Source organism: Bombus vancouverensis, chromosome 18, assembly GCF_051014615.1.
Source record: "Bombus vancouverensis nearcticus chromosome 18, iyBomVanc1_principal, whole genome shotgun sequence".
In the NCBI taxonomy this organism is placed as follows: Eukaryota; Metazoa; Arthropoda; class Insecta; order Hymenoptera; family Apidae; genus Bombus; species Bombus vancouverensis.
Window position 1 is genome coordinate 5,128,644 of NC_134928.1, and position 16,310 is coordinate 5,144,953.

Sequence of the window (16,310 nt, forward strand, 5' to 3'; positions counted from 1 at the left end):
TAAATTATAAACTTGCCTTTTTTATATATATTTTTATATTTTATTATTTACATTTTATATCTCCGTTACTTTTAATAATATTCAAAAATGCCAAAGGAATAAGCCGTTCAATTCGAGAAATGTTACAATAAGTAAACGATATTCTCAAAGTCATATGCTTCGAGATTACAATCCCATCAGTGTTCTCTTTTAACGAGACTACACATTTCCATCATTGAGACCGAAAACCAATCCAATGACCTATAACACTATGACCGTAATGTGGCCCTGAATACGAAAAATTAAGAAATGTTTGCTAATAGATGCGAATAACAAACAACTACAATACAGAGATTACCGAAGGGAAGTTTATCGTAACAAGTGTTCAAAATTATTTTCGTTAATTTCTATCCACTTGCTAATTTGATTGCGAAATAAGCATTGCCCATTCGCGAGAATTTTTACTGTTACAGAAGCACAAGCTTATATCTTCACGTGTTTTGAGAACTTTGTTGAAAAAGTCTTCTCTTTAATAATGCTCATAAAAGGGATTCAGGCATTGCAATACGAGAGTTAAATTAATTTCCATTTTATTAAACTGGCTTGTGTGAAAAGGAATTCTGTGAGGTGTTTCATCGTATCTCAATTGCTTTTCTTGTTCTTTGTTCTTACGTTCGACATGTTCACAGCAGAGCGATCCAAAATCAAGTAATAGTAATATTAATTTCTAGAAAATGATCGTTAATAAATTTTGAAGTACGACGTAGAAACAAAAATGTAATGCATTAAAAATGAAAATTGCCGAACGAAATAGAGAAAAGGTCTCGATATTTGTAAGAATATGAACAATTTCATTGTAATTCCCCAATAACTCTTCGCGAAAAAAAATGGAATGCAATCTTAAATTAAGAAAAAATTACATGGTAATTACATTTTAGATAAGCATAATACAAGATAAGGTTATTTAAAAACTTGTTATTTGCTACGAAGTTTCAGGAGCTCGTAGGAACATGAAATCGTCGGGCGAAAGCGCGAGGCTCGCTTTCTCTCAACAATCGTCTTTCTTTTATCGTGACATCAAATTTGAAGTCCTTCGACGGCAACCAAACCGTTCTGTGTTCTCGCTAAAATTATACTTTTAGCTCATCGATGGCGAGTGACATTTCATTGTAGCAGTAAGCGTATATGTTACACTGTTGCCATTCTCATATATTTTCGCGAGCGTGGGTTTCGAGTTAAGTGCATAATTCTGTATTGTGACGATTCGTTCGTCCGAGAAGAATATTCCTGACAAGAATGTACTATCCTGAGCTAATTTCTCTATCATTCAACTACAACAATTTATTCTCTGGATAAAGTCACTTTTTGTTGTTTCTTGCTGTAATGGAATGTGATATGGATGTATCCTATTACTAAGTAAAATAAAAACCTTGGAATTGAAGATTTACTGACGCCATTATCCCTATTTATTTCTTTAGTAGATAAGTGTAGATTTACAGTAATTGCTGTCAAACCTTAATAGCATTATTAATGTTATTTATTACCGGGCATGTTCTTTTTTATTTTGATAGTTTGCAAGAGCCGTGTCGCCAAAGATGTTTCTCCGTACGCTTAAATGCTATGTGTGATTTCGCTGATTTCTCCAAGTATGTCTAGATATTTTTTTAGGTATAGTTGGCATTCGTCTAGTACTAACGTTACATATATCCAACTTTACTCGAAACTTGTTCAAACGAATGTGCACAATACCGAAAATTGACTAACCTCTGATCATTATCCTAAGGTTGCCATAATTTAGCATCAGTAACGTTCATTTATACCGAATGTAAACGTGATTATGTTATGTTTTTTTCGTTAATAACCGCTTTGATACGAAGCTTAATAGCAATACGCAATAATGGATTAATATATTTCTGAATTTTGTATATTCACCGTTACGTGAAGGTCATATTATAAGGTCATGTATAAGATTTCAATTTCAGCTATTACGCGATGATGATAGAAATATGTAATCCCATTGAGGGAAACATTGATGAGATTAGAGTCCCAAAAAATATAACCTTGAGAAAATTTTTGTTTACCGTAACATTCTTCGAACTAAACAGTTTAATCCTTTGGCATTTTTGCATATCATTAAAAGTAACGAAGATGTTGCTTTGTAACAGAGTTAACTACATATCCATATTATAACATGATAATTATAATTACTAATTAATACTGAATTTTCGTATTAAACAAAAATAAAAGCGAGAAATGAAAAGTTTTATTATAAAGATTTGTAATTGGTACATTTAACAAACCTTTTATTAAACAACTGATGAATAAATTGTTTTTTACTGATGAACATTGCTGTTCCACAACAAATGAACTAATGAACAGCAATAGAATAACGTATTAATCTTACAAATCGTTTGATGAGAAGATTGTGATTTATTAAAGCGTATTAAAATCTCCAGAGGCAGCATCAGTGATCTACCAATGAATAAGCATTGGTGGATAGCTCCATACTCATGACAAGCTCCATATACATGAAACAATCACATATGTATTTTGAATACATGTTCAACTACATCACAGACCACAAAAATATAGAATATTTGAAAAATCTAGATAAATAGAATACTTTCAATTTTAAATTTAAGTAGAATAATATGTATCAACTCTTAAAGAAAAAGTTAAAATGATATTTTTGATCATGTGGAAGTTTTTACATATTTCTATTCATAAAGATAACATTTGTTGCAATTTATATAAGATAAATATAATCGCAAAAGTATGTCTTAGGACATTAGCAAGAAGATTGGAATCTTTTCTTTTTAAGACAATTGTATGTATTACTTTAACGTACAGATATTTATTGTTGAGGTTGACTGATAGAGGAACGAGTGGATGAATTTGTAATAAAAAATATATTGAAATAAGCACAGGTATAAGTATAAATATAAACACAGGTATAGTATATGCTGATCCAGATCCTCACTCTTACAGTGTTACAATGCAACAGGAAGAAAAGCGATAGGGAGCACGTTCTTATATTTATAGCAAAGGACATTACCAAAAAGTTAACTTTGTAGCTCTAGTTGAAGGCTGCAAGAGACACCAATAGAAATCTACTTATAGCTCTTTTGTTTCTAGATCTTGTGATCCAAAACAAAATTTATATTCAAGGGCACAATAATACGGACCTCTCCTTATTTCGAATTTTTTGTTTCATTAAATTTTATTCTCCTCGTAACAGCGGTCTCCAGGTCACGGATATAGAAAAGAAAAGGTGTAGAGTTTTTCTTAAGGTAATTACTTCAACATTTATAATAATCGAATATTTGTAATAATGTGTATACGGTTTAGAGTATTTAGATAGAATAAATATTTATTTGTTTTCCTTATATGTGTATCAGAAGATATGCAACGTAATGTCCGCAATTCTTCCAAGCTGATAAACACGATAGGTACTTTCTACACTTCTATATAGAAATGTATATAAATGTTAGAAATATACAGGGTGGTTGGTAACTGGTGGTACAAGCGGAAAGAGGGTAATTCTACGCGAAAAAAGAAGTCGAAAATATAGAATAAAAATTTTTCGTTCGAGGCTTTGTTTTCGAGAAAATCGACTTTGAATTTTCGCTCGGTACGCGTCCACTTTATCACGTCTCGGTATAACGGATCTCACTGTAGATCGTTGTCTGGATGAAAAAAAAAATTTATTCTATATTTTCGACTTCTTTTTTCGCGTAGAATTACCCCCTTTCCGCTTGTACCACCAGTTACCAACCACCCTGTATATCTGTTATGCTCGGACATATTGTGAATACGGACATCGATTAAGCTCCTACCTTTCTTCTTTTTACTATGAATCACAAAAGATGAGGGAAGAGTATTATTCCGTGCCAAGTACCAACGATATTCAACTTTGTGATAAATCGCGTGAATGAAAGGCATTCACTGTGTCCTTTGCCGTTCACATTCTGATGTGAGCGGTTTCAGGACAAAGAATCAACAAGCTGGAGGAAGACAGAATTTAGATGGTCAAAGAGAACTGTAAGTAATTTTCATAATAGTCAGAGACTTTCACCAGGAAAAGGTAACGTTTCTTTACCAACAGAGTTCATTTGTAACAGACTATTAAAAATTGTTTAATTGTTTAATTCTGATCTGTTTAATTGAAGATCTCTTTTAAAAAGGGTGCTGTAAAAATATTCATCTCGAATTTGAATTTCAAGATCAATTTGTTTTTATTGCATTCTCTTATACAAGCCTCAAATGAGCCGTTATCTTGGAAAATGATCTTAAAGTTCCATTGACTGTTACATTGACGTTATTTACAATATGTTTACATTCCGCAATGATATAGAAAGTAAATAATGTTATATTGATAAGGAAACAAAAAACTGTATTCCTTACCACATGAGATAACATAATCTAAATAGAATGACACAGCTATTTCATAATTTTCAACTTGCAAAATTACTTATTGCATGGAAGAACTTTTTAAAAAGGAGTTGAATGTTGTCAATAAGGACACGATTTGACGTTATTAGTATCATTTCATCTGGATACGTAGAGAATACATAAACGTCAACTACATTCTTTTTAAACATAGTACAATCACATTCCTGTGTTGGTAAATGCATTTCATAATTTCATCTGAGCGCTTAATAGCAGTTTACGTCAAAAACCATTAGTTCATATATCAGGAAATATTTTAATATATGATAAACACAGGGTGGAACATTTAAATGGACACACTTAATAATTATATTAACAATGGAAATGGTTATATGGAAAGTTGCAGAGAACAAAGTTATCTGAAGGGGCACATGCAATGGTAGATAACTTTCTATAAAAAATATCGTGATGTATCAATTGATGTGTTAAAAAATATATGGTTTCGTTAAAAGAACGATGATGATCTTGAAATCTTTTTAAAGACTAACTTTCAGAAAAAATATCACTTACCATTATTTGTCCCTCTAAAAAGTATAACTTTCATTTCTAAAGATTTTCCATACGGAAAATTAATAACGGAGATATATATTTAGGTGTTCCTATGTAAATGCTTCAGAGAAAAGTATTAAATTTAGGAGATATTTTAATATATTATCACAATATTATACAAATGAAGTACAATATTATTGTTGTATTGTATCAACTTAATACTTCCCTTTATGGAACAACGAGATACGTCGATCGCGATGTAAATAAATGTAATTTTATTCTTAGAAACTGTAGTTGATCTACATATTTCTCCTGCGTGCCCTCCTGCAAGGAAGCTAATAACAAATTGTGCCCTCTATGACGTTATTTAACTCCTGCTTGAAAGAGTTCTTCGTACATTAACTAATTTTGTAATAGTTCAATTTGTTTTAGGTGATCTATTTCTTGTGCTTAGAAGTAATTTTCTGTTTCTTCATTAATATGATACTGTTCACTCTTTTTTCGTTCTTTCTCTCTGACTCCAGAATGTAAACATATTGCAAATAATGTCAATGTAAACGCAAATGGAACATTAAGGTCATTTCCTAATGGAACGGTTCATTTAGAGCAAATGAGTCGTACATACCAATATTTTTCTAATTTATTTATAATTTCATGTAAATATCTCAGGAGCACATAAAAAATTAAACAAACTCTAGATTTTAATAATTGTTGATGCTATATTGTAGATCTATGATTCTTTTCTCCTACAGAAACTTACATCGAGTAACTTACAATACTTGAAAAGCTATCAGATGACCATTTTTCGGCGGGGCAGCCAGCTACGCTCGTTAAGGCTCAGAACTGAAGACGACGCGTCGCGAGTTCGAATCCCTCTAGCCAGGATATGTTTTCAAAGGATGGGAAACCCAAAAATCTATCTCTTAGAAGTAATATACAACAGGCAAGCTGAGCCTTACTTGACTGTTGTGTGATACCTTTACTACGAGTGGGTGTAATTGTTCAAGCAATCCGGGCCGACGAATTTTAACTCGCACTGGTCTACCGTCCCGCTCGTGGAGGTTTTAGCCGGTAAGAATCCGGCACTACCTTGTGCCGCCCTGTGTTCCTCGGCCACAGGGTTGGAAAGGTGTCTATGAAGATTTCCTCCACGTAAAAAAAAAAAAAAAAATTTTTTTTTTATAGTATGAAAGGAGAGACGTTTATCACTCCCCTAGACAAGAATGGAACACGTATATAAGGTAAGGCACTTTCGGCGGCACTTACCAAATTTAAGGAGCGGACAGAGAGGGAGAGAGAAGAAGCTCTTACCATAGTAGGGTAACACGGCGGAGGGTGATGGCGGTCAGGCGGCCCAGGGCTGCTCTACCGTTGCCCCCCTTAGGTCACGACTGGCAAGGAGGATGGGGCACTAGGGGCAATGGCCTCCCCTAGCGTCAGATTAATCAGTTAGGGAACTTATAGGATCGGCTCATTATCAAGAGGACGCAGGAAGGGCACCGACAGTAATTCGCAGGAGGCCCCCCCGGGCATTCCTGTCACACGCGTAGGCAGGACATCGCGGAGTTTTAGTCGGTAAGAGTCCGACACTGCTCTGCTGCTGCCGCAGCGGCGGAGTGTCCATGAGGATTTCTCCACGTACAAAAAAAAAAAGAGATTATCATTTTCTATTTACGATGTTGCAAAGCTATTGTAACCCTCAACTAATTCATAATTTTATATATTTGATTTATAAATCTTATAAATTTATATGCAATATATTTATGATACTTGAATAATGTCTCTCATATAAATATCACAATATTTTAGTGTATAAAACCGTATAAAATGGATATTGAAATAAATGAAAAATAATAAAATAAAATTGCGGGACTCCTCAGATTACGGATGTTTCTCGAGGTATGTATACCTTTTTTCTGATTATCGCATTTCTATAATCTACATACATATACAAATATCTGCAGATTTACATATATACTATACAGGGTGGTTGGTAACTGGTGGTACAAGCGGAAAGAGGGTGATTCTACGCGAAAAAAGAAGTCGAAAATATAGAATAAACATTTTTCGTTTGAGGCTTTGTTTTCGAGAAAATCGACTTTGAATTTTCGCTCGGTACGCGTGCGGTACGTTATAACGGATCTCACTGTAGATCGTTGTCTCGATGGAAAAGAAAAAAAAAATTTTTATTCCATATTTTCTACTTCTTTTTTCGCGTAGAATCACCCCCTTTCCGCTTTTACCACCAGTTACCACCCATCCTGTATATGGCAATAAATTACTTATGACAATTGTACTACAATAGCTCACTTAGATACAAAAAAGTTAAACAGAAAAATAGTATTTCTCGAGAAACGTTCTTTTCTCATTTGATATATTGCAAGTTACAAACAAAAATACATTTTTAAAGAAATTTTAATTTTCAAGAAAAGTCAACACAGAATTTTTATTATTTTCCATTTAATTACTTTTAGATAAATTTGTATTTTTTTAAGGCTTTTGTACTTCGAATAAATGCAAGGAATTCAATGAATACTTTTCGTGCAAAATAAAAATAGGTGAAATTTTGTCTGCAAAAAAGCTAGTTATCGTTTTTGGATAAAAGCAATGCTGCAAAATTACAAAATAACATTGAAAATTAAATTTTCATACAAAAATATAAGTTTGTAAATATTTTTGATATAATTTGACATTGAATTAAGCTACAAATATAATCTTTTCCCCATATTTGTTTTTGTTCCATAAATATTTTGAGAAACTATTTTTAACTGTATATCTCTATTTTTATCGCTGTATATCTATTTAAATATGCGTTTAATAAGATAGTGCATAAATGTAGTTACTTTCAATATTGCAATGTGATGAAGAAACCCGCTATTCGGAAGGAGGGCGTTCAAAATCATTTTTTTAAGCTTTATCACTTTTTATTGTAAATAAAAAATCGCTGTTTTCAAAATTATTTTATTCTATATGAAAAACGTAATTTGTTTAGTATTTTAGTAGCTTGCCGTAAATATGACAACTGTATAAACGAAAACGAGATACGCCAGTATTTCAAATAAGTGCTCAATTACAAGATTGCAAAATATCTACATATTTATTTATGCACAGGATAATGTTGCTGAAGAGAAAACAGGAATCACTAAACGAAACAAGTTGTACAAGGTCGAAAGAAATCGATAGTCATTCTTTGGAAGATATGCTAACAGAATTCCTAAAACTCAAGGAAAGCTACTTTTAACGATTCTTAGAATAATCTACCATAAGGAAAGAAAAACAACAAACCGTTCACGATACGATTCTCAAATATATACGAATTTATCGCATTTTGTTGTGTCATTTTTTAAAACTTTCATTCTATTCGTTTTCTCTATACATTTATTAATTTATGTATAACTGCTTACATATAATTTATGTAAAACTAATTAAAACTATTAATTTATGTAAAACTAATATTGATTATATCCAACAATCGAGTGTGAACTATGATGTGTGTATAAATTATACGGATATCTAATGTTTATATTACATAAATACCTAATTTTCATGAAATGTTTATAAAAATTTTAAAAAATTTATATCAAATGTTAATTAGATATAACTCTTTAAAATAAGAATTTAAATTAAATATATATTTTAGATTGAATATAACAAATGAAATGAACTAACTGACGATACCTAGCAGAATAAAAATATGATATATCCTCTAACTGGTCCATCTACCATTCAGGCACATTTGTTCATTTTAATCTTAGTATACAATACGTATATGCATTACTATTCTGAAATATTAGGTTACCTATTTGTTACATTTATTGTGAAAACTGTAACAAATGTCTCTTTATTAAGTATTTTATATTAAATGTATAATACGAATAAAATAACAACTAAACCTAACGCCATCTAACATTAGGTGGTAATGACAAAATCCGCAATCACTTAGTTGCCAGCCCAATAAAATAACTAGAAAATAAGGACAGTAAAAAGCATTCAATTTCTACTAAAACATGTGTCTTAACACTACTTGTAACCGATAAAGTAGTATATATTCTTTAACGATATTTTACTAAAATTCACCACAATTCATCTCGATACTTCGCGAAATTACTGAGATCAAATTACAATAATCTACAATACATACTTATCGACCTAAACTATAAAATTATTCGTATTAACAATAAAAAAAGTATTTGTATTAGATATTAACAATTAAAGATAGTTGCTAATATTTAATACAAATACTTTTAAGAAATAGTTATGTTTGGCAGAGTATGTGCTATTATTGAAAGCGCTAAGAAATTTTTCACATGAAATTTGTTTAACTCGATAGAAGAAATTTAATGAAATATTTAATAATTATTATAAACCTAAATATTCTATTAAAATTCGTCTATAAAATCAAATAACTCTCCTGTGAAAAATTTGTGTCCGTAGATTTACCGAGAGAAGCGATAAAGTATACATTTAAATGGAACATATATATATATATATTTGTATATTTTCAACAAGCTAATACGTCTAATGTATTTGAACCGCACATTATAGACGTAATATATTACAAATTACAAAGACGTGCCTTAATGTGAAACAAAAATGTTAAGTAGCAGCTTAGTCACGATTTGATAGTTTAATAGTGGACATTCGGATAACTACCTGAAACCAGTATTCATTATACCTCTATTGTACCTTAACAGTAGTTCAACATCGTACAAAGCAACGTTATTTGCAACATTCATTTTCTTATAATACCTACTCACTTTCCTTTCCTCTTTGCTGCATTATCTGCCCTACTAGTATTTATGACCTATCTTCTTTTATTTCATTGTTATCCTTCTCCTATTTATAGTCTCTTTCACTGATGTTTTTAGATTTTCTCATTCTTGTACTAAATGCTTCTTCCTTCTCTTTCAATATTTTGACGTTTGTTGAAATTTTATACCTGTTTATGACTTCTAAGTTAAATTATACTTTCTCTTCTTCTATCTTTTTGCCTTCTAATCTTATTACTATGATTAATGGTTAGTAATCAAATTCTACTCTATTTCCTAAATAAAACTCTAATTCTGTCAGTTGTGTCCTGTTGTGACTGTCATCACTTCATTGATCACTGATGTTCCCCTCTTCTCCATTATACAAGTTTCCTTCTTCTCCTATTCTTGCTTTAAAATCTCTCCCCACCCCCACCCCCCTCCCCCCAGTATCAACAATTCCTCCTCTGTCTATTCCAACTTCTGCTTTACTTTTTTTGTTATCCTCTTTTCTGTTATCCTCCTCCAATCTCTCTATTGCTATACATTGTCCAGACAATCCATATTTATTCCTCTACGTTTATTTTTCTTCCTGCTAGTCTATTTCATTATTCTAACCTAACCTCACTCTCCTTTAACTCCTGCCATAGCTCCACTGCTTGCAGTTCCCTTCCTTTTCTCCCTTTTTATATAATAAATTGGATAAGTTATCGTCCGTTGGTTTGTTTAATAAAGAGACGAGTGATGAATTCGTAATTAAAATTAATATATGTACAAGTACAGAGATAGTGTATGTCGGTTGTAATCGTCGCTCGCTCGAAATTTGTGTATCAATGACTCGCTATCCAACGGTATATGACTCGCCTTAATGGTTGTCCTAGAGAGCAATCTAAACAAAATTCGTCTATTTGTATCGACTAGTGTTATTATAAGAAGTACAAATGTAACTCTGGTTGACGATTACAAATGACGACGATAATATTTTGTCGGGAGTTCGTTTACCTTTGAACCTAGCAAACCAAAACAACGTTGGTATTCCAAGGCACAATAATACGAGGCAAGAACTTTTCTTTCAATTGGGAGAAGAACTTGCCACCGAATATCAAAAAGAGCAACAGCTGGGGGCAAAGAAGATCCAGCGGAAGCAGTCAGAAATGTAAGTACGCGTGAACGGAAAACATGCAAGATAAGATATTGCAAAAACAATAAGACTAGCAAAATCTGAAAAATGTGAACAATGTGCTATCCAAAAGTCTATAACTTGTAACAAAAAAAAAAAAAAAAAAAAAAAAAAAAAAAAAAAAAAAAAAAAAAAAAAAAAAAAAAAAAAAAAAAAAAAAAAAAAAAAAAAAAAAAAAAAAGCGGCGGAAAAGAATAAAATGTACGTTATTTATTTCTAAATAGAAGAAACTATATTCTTTCATTATCAAATTGGTTATTATCTTCGTTCTATATTAAGCAATATGAGTTTCAAAGAACGATCATTTGACCGGTCACGATTAAATATCAATTAATTTTTATATTTAAACAAAAAAATTATTAATTTTTTCCTCTGCTCCTCTACCTGCTCCCTTCCATTTTCTATAATATTTCTTCCATTTTTCTGCACGACTCCTCCCCTTCTTTGTCCATTTATTCTATATGGATTTTATCCTCCGGCTCAAATTACTTATTTCATTCTTTACCTTCTTTGTAACTTTTCTCTTCCTTGTATGATCTCTGTCCTAAAACTTACCATTCTGTTTACTGTTATCTACACTGTTCCCCCTTTCGCCTCTTCGTCTCTCTGAGACAATTTCTTTAATATCCCTCTTTCTCTTTCTTTCTCGCTCCTCTGTTTGCTTGAAGTCTTCCTCTGCATCTCCTTCAGTTGCGACTTTCCATATTTCAATCAGTTTTCTATCGTTAGAACTCTTTTTATCTTTGCTCGCCTCCAACGAAGATCTGTCCCTTTCCTTCTTCTCAAATTTTGCTCTATCTCCGATTTTGTCTTTTGTTATTCATTCATTACTTTACTGATATTACACCTTATATTGTTAACGTCTGTCCCTATATTTCTTTACCTTTAACTCGTCCATTTTTTACATTTAACCTTGACTCTTTATGTAAGTGTAATCATCTTACTTTTCTATTTTACTTCATCTTACTTATCTATTGTTTGATTATCAATAGACTTAAGGTCTCGATACTTTTAAATATTATCTACTAGAATTTACTGTGATTCTCTAATTTTTAATATTTGATAATTGTGTTATTACTATAACAAACATTTACAATTCAGAAATAAAATACCATATGATACAATGCTAAAGAAATAATTCAAAATAAATAATTTTCAACAAAAAAATAATTTAGATATCTTTTATTTAGAAATATTGCACTAATATTGAATGTGAAATGAACTTTTGAAAAGAATCTCATGATCAGAATTTCACCTTAAATATCCTTGGTAATAAGATAAGGTAAGGTAATAAGTAATAAGATAAATCACAATTATAATTCTGCTCGCGTATCTATAACATTGTTAGACAATCTCTAATCTCATGACCTAAATCACAAAACTTAATATCATGTAAAGATATTTAAATAGACTGAATAAATCATAACACAGTAGAACCTCGTTTACCCAATAGGTCTTTTTGATAATAAGTTAAATAACAAGTTCGTCGTAGGAAAATAAAATTATTTGCTGGGTTATAGATTACTCGTTTTAATTTTAATTTTTAATATTGCAATTATATAAGCTTGTTTCCTAATAATTATTGTTTGTGTAAATTAGAATACTATGCCAAAACTAATACTTTTATATTTAATTTTACAAATATTGATTAAACTTATTAAAATGTTTATGTCGTTAAATAATTACGTTGAATTATTATTATTAAATTCAACGAATGCAATATTTTGAAACAGAAAGTAAAGTTTCAATCGCAAACGAAATATAAAATTTTTAATATTTTGTACATAAATTAATATTAGTAGTAGCAGATCTCTAGTGTTTTAAGACGATTTATCTCTAATATAACAGGTACTTTGTTTCAATGTGATACTCTTTAGACTTAGTATGTGCTGAAAATAATACTGCGATGTAGTAGTGTGATATTGCAAGCTCTTCGAGTATATTATTTAAACTATTTATTTCTCAAGTAAAATTTTGTAATTTATTTGCAAACAAGTTTATTTTCAAATAAATTGAACCATTGCTTTATTTGGAATAATTATTTGATCTTTTTCCTTATATTTAATCCTCATGCATTATATTTTATATCAGAGTTTATAAATAAATAGATAAGTTTATTTTCTTATTCGTTCTACAAAATATGAAGAAAAAATTGAATAAACTAAACAAAAGATTAACACAAGCTACTCATATAAGTTACTAGATTCGTAAGCGACTTTAGAACGACCACGAGATACAAAGCTGTCGTCCAGTGTTACGTCTTAACCAAACTTTGATAATTCTGACTATATGTGCAACAAACATGGCGTGGTTGAAATCGATGCGTCTTATTTGTCCGTGCCAAGTATCAATTTACTGGCAACGTTCAAAACATCGATGGCTCGATATTTATAACAAGGTACATTCAAGTTGCATGCCAACATTTTTCGGGCCGAAAAGATTTTGAAATACGTCTCGAACTTTAAATTATCCAAATTTTAACACTTTACTCAAGTTTTATGTATAAAAATGTATTTCAATTAGAGAATTACGGATGAATCAAACTACACTTATTATTTATACTTTATAATCATCAAAGCTACATATAATAATATATTATAACCGACAATAAAGCTGGCGTTTTTAATTGCCGAACTTGCCAGAAATAGTTTGTTACTTGATAAATTTTTCAATTTTTGAATTACAAGTCAGATTAAAAAGGGTTTAAACCAATGGAAATACTTCCTATGTTAATACAATCAATGATATTTAAACAGTAGAAGTATGTAGTAGTACATATAATAAATAATAATATATATCACATATTTCTATATTCTCTTAATAGGTAATTTAACGTTATAGTCTGATAATTGTATAAAGTTATAAATATTGCTTATAATTATTAATTCATTGTTAATTTATATGCTTCGGTAAAATACATACATATTGTTATTATAAATGGATTAAAGCGACTGAATATTTACGTATAAACTATTTTTAATACCTATACATTGTTTTCAGTTCATCAGTTTCAGTAATTTATGCGTACAAAATTTAATGTCTATATACGTATGTATATTTCATTTTATTCTCACTGTTATATTTTATATACCATAACTATAGCTCTATTCATCTATTTACGGGGTACGTCATTTTCACACAAATCTCCAGAGGGTACGCGAAACATTAAAGAGAGAGAAAATCACAGTATTTTAAAATATATACATTTTAAAATAAATTTGAAATAAAAATCTAAAATTGTTTCATACCCGCTTATATAAAGTACTTCACTGGACATTTACATTCTCTTTATTGTTTATTATTTTGAACAGCTTTAGCTCTAATTAACCTTAATTTCATCACAACCTTTTGCGGATTTTCCAGCTTTATAAAAATAGATGAAGTTAAAAAATCTAAAGAAAAATTATTTTTTGTGTACTCTAAAAAAAATTAATTTATCGAATTATCTTTCATAAAATCAAATTTCATTGTACTTAAAGAATGTTTGATAATTCACAAAACCAAAAGTGTCAAAAGTGTTAAATTAATAATTTAGTAGTAATTAAAAATGTATAGCCTCGGGTCGAACTAAGACGCAATACACAGAAATATTCCTATATGTATAATTCAATAATAATTTACTCGAATTGAAATAATAATAATGGATATATTAAGTATAACCTAACAATAATAATTAGCCTATTACATAGGTACACATCTACGCAGTACTGACAATTATGTTATTATTAATCATATTAAACTCCTACTTTAAAATATTTATTAAAGAAATTATTTCAATTGGAAGAAATAACTATATATTGTAATATATTAATTATGAGCTTCCTCAAAAAACGTAACATTAAATTAAATACCACAGTACTTTACAAACTTTACAGTTTATTCACACTCTGATATAACGCGACTGGATCTGAATAGTTATCAATGACAACACTACAAAGGTTTGTCGCCACGAGCCTGAGTTAACGCATCTATGTCCGAGCAAACGATGCCAAAGTACGCGTGACATTGAACAACGTAGAACCAACGTCAAACGATATACGTAAGTATATGCGTGATAAACGCAAAACAAATAAATCTAACTGTAGTATATATATTAAATGGTCGATATTCACGGTTAAGTTACGTTCAAAAGATCATTAATCGGCGTTAGTGAAACGGTCGATGAATAGACTTACCCTAGAGATACGAAGGGGTTGATGCAGGTCATGCCCACCATGCATACGAAATCCCCACGGAGAGCCTCCAACAAGGGTGACTTCTCTTGCACTCATCCCGCCTCTCTTATCACTCTCCAACAACCACTCCTCGCGTTTCAATCTGAACGCGAGACGCAGCTACGCTGTTTGCTGATACAGACGCCACGCCGTCTCGTTTTACTCGTCTCGAGTTGACCAACGGGGTCGTAGTTCGCGCTCCGCGGCGCAAAATCGTCGATCGCGCGTAAATTCGTCTTGTCAACGCTCACATTTCTCGAATAACGCCTCGCAAAATTTGCCTGCTATCATTTATTATCAACGTTTACTCGAATGGTAGTCAGTACTCCTTAATCAGCGACATTATCGACCATGCATCATCTTTCAACGAACGAACGACGAAAAGGTTACGGACGAAAAGTTCATGGACGACGAATCATACAAATTATTAGTGTTATTGATAAAACAAAAAATAAATTTAACGATTCACGATGTTCTCGGTTACCAAATTACGAACACGAATATATAGTCACTGATGACAAGAAAATTGGAACGAACCGAGACACGAACTACACTCGTCGATGGTTCGCGGAATACTGACGTGACGGCGCATTCCCCTTCCCTATAATCGCCGACGCGCCACCCTCACTTGCCATCCTATGAAACTCAAGCCACCCGGCGAACACGCGTGCCCTCTCCTACAGCTACAATCAACATTTCTTAACTTACGATTCGGATGAACCACTTGTAGCTAATATTATACATATAGAGTAGACGCATTACCATTCGGTCGTATTATTTAAAGGTCACAAGAGAAAAACTTGATAAATATATTTTCAGCAATATTTTTAATTATAATAAAATCTTATTTGAAAATCGGATGAACATCTTAGATATAAAGGTATACGTCTTTTAAACAAGGACATATTTTATAAACCGAAGATATAACTATAAAAAGGTAATACTTTAATATTATAACAAGTACAACCTCGAAATAAGCAACATAGAATCGAGATCGACTGATTGCTTATTAGGGATCATATATGCTACTCGGCTTGACTTTGTTTTCGAACGCAATAAGGAAAAACACGCGAAACGAGCGACAGGTTGGAGATAGCGGTGAAACAAAAAGTGATTGGCCGAGGAGCATATAACACTCTAGAATCGCTAACGCTAGAGAGAGAAGACATTATACATATTCTATTCGTCTTCTACTAAACGATGTTATTGTTCATTCGATCACAAAAATTGATTGCTTCTGGCTTTCGCAGA

The 16,310-nt window shown here is 31.3% G+C and overlaps 1 protein-coding gene, 1 long non-coding RNA gene and 1 pseudogene across 4 annotated transcripts in view; 2 read left to right on the forward strand and 1 right to left on the reverse strand.

Annotated features, from left to right (window-relative positions):
* Positions 1-16,250, reverse strand: part of CAP (Cbl-associated protein) — a 379,584-nt gene extending 363,334 nt beyond the window's left edge. The window contains exon 1 of the mRNA XM_076626276.1: positions 15,021-16,250. Within this exon, the coding sequence (XP_076482391.1) occupies positions 15,021-15,116 (96 nt within the window). The 5' untranslated portion in view covers positions 15,117-16,250. The remainder of the gene's footprint in view (positions 1-15,020) is intronic.
* Positions 128-8,220, forward strand: LOC143303997 (uncharacterized). 3 transcript variants are annotated; one of them, XR_013060673.1, is made up of 7 exons: positions 128-902; positions 970-3,269; positions 3,378-3,428; positions 3,846-4,020; positions 5,670-5,988; positions 6,103-6,492; positions 6,727-6,927. It is a non-coding gene; the product is annotated as an uncharacterized LOC143303997 (long non-coding RNA). The 3 variants fall into 3 exon arrangements; XR_013060671.1 differs by lacking the exon at positions 128-902 and adding an exon at positions 8,029-8,220 and having other exon boundaries at positions 2,654-3,269; positions 6,727-6,816; XR_013060672.1 differs by lacking the exons at positions 128-902; positions 6,727-6,927 and adding an exon at positions 8,029-8,217 and having other exon boundaries at positions 2,670-3,269.
* On the forward strand, positions 6,097-6,191 carry LOC117160455 (U6atac minor spliceosomal RNA; annotated as a pseudogene).
* Positions 16,251-16,310: the final 60 nt, after the last annotated feature.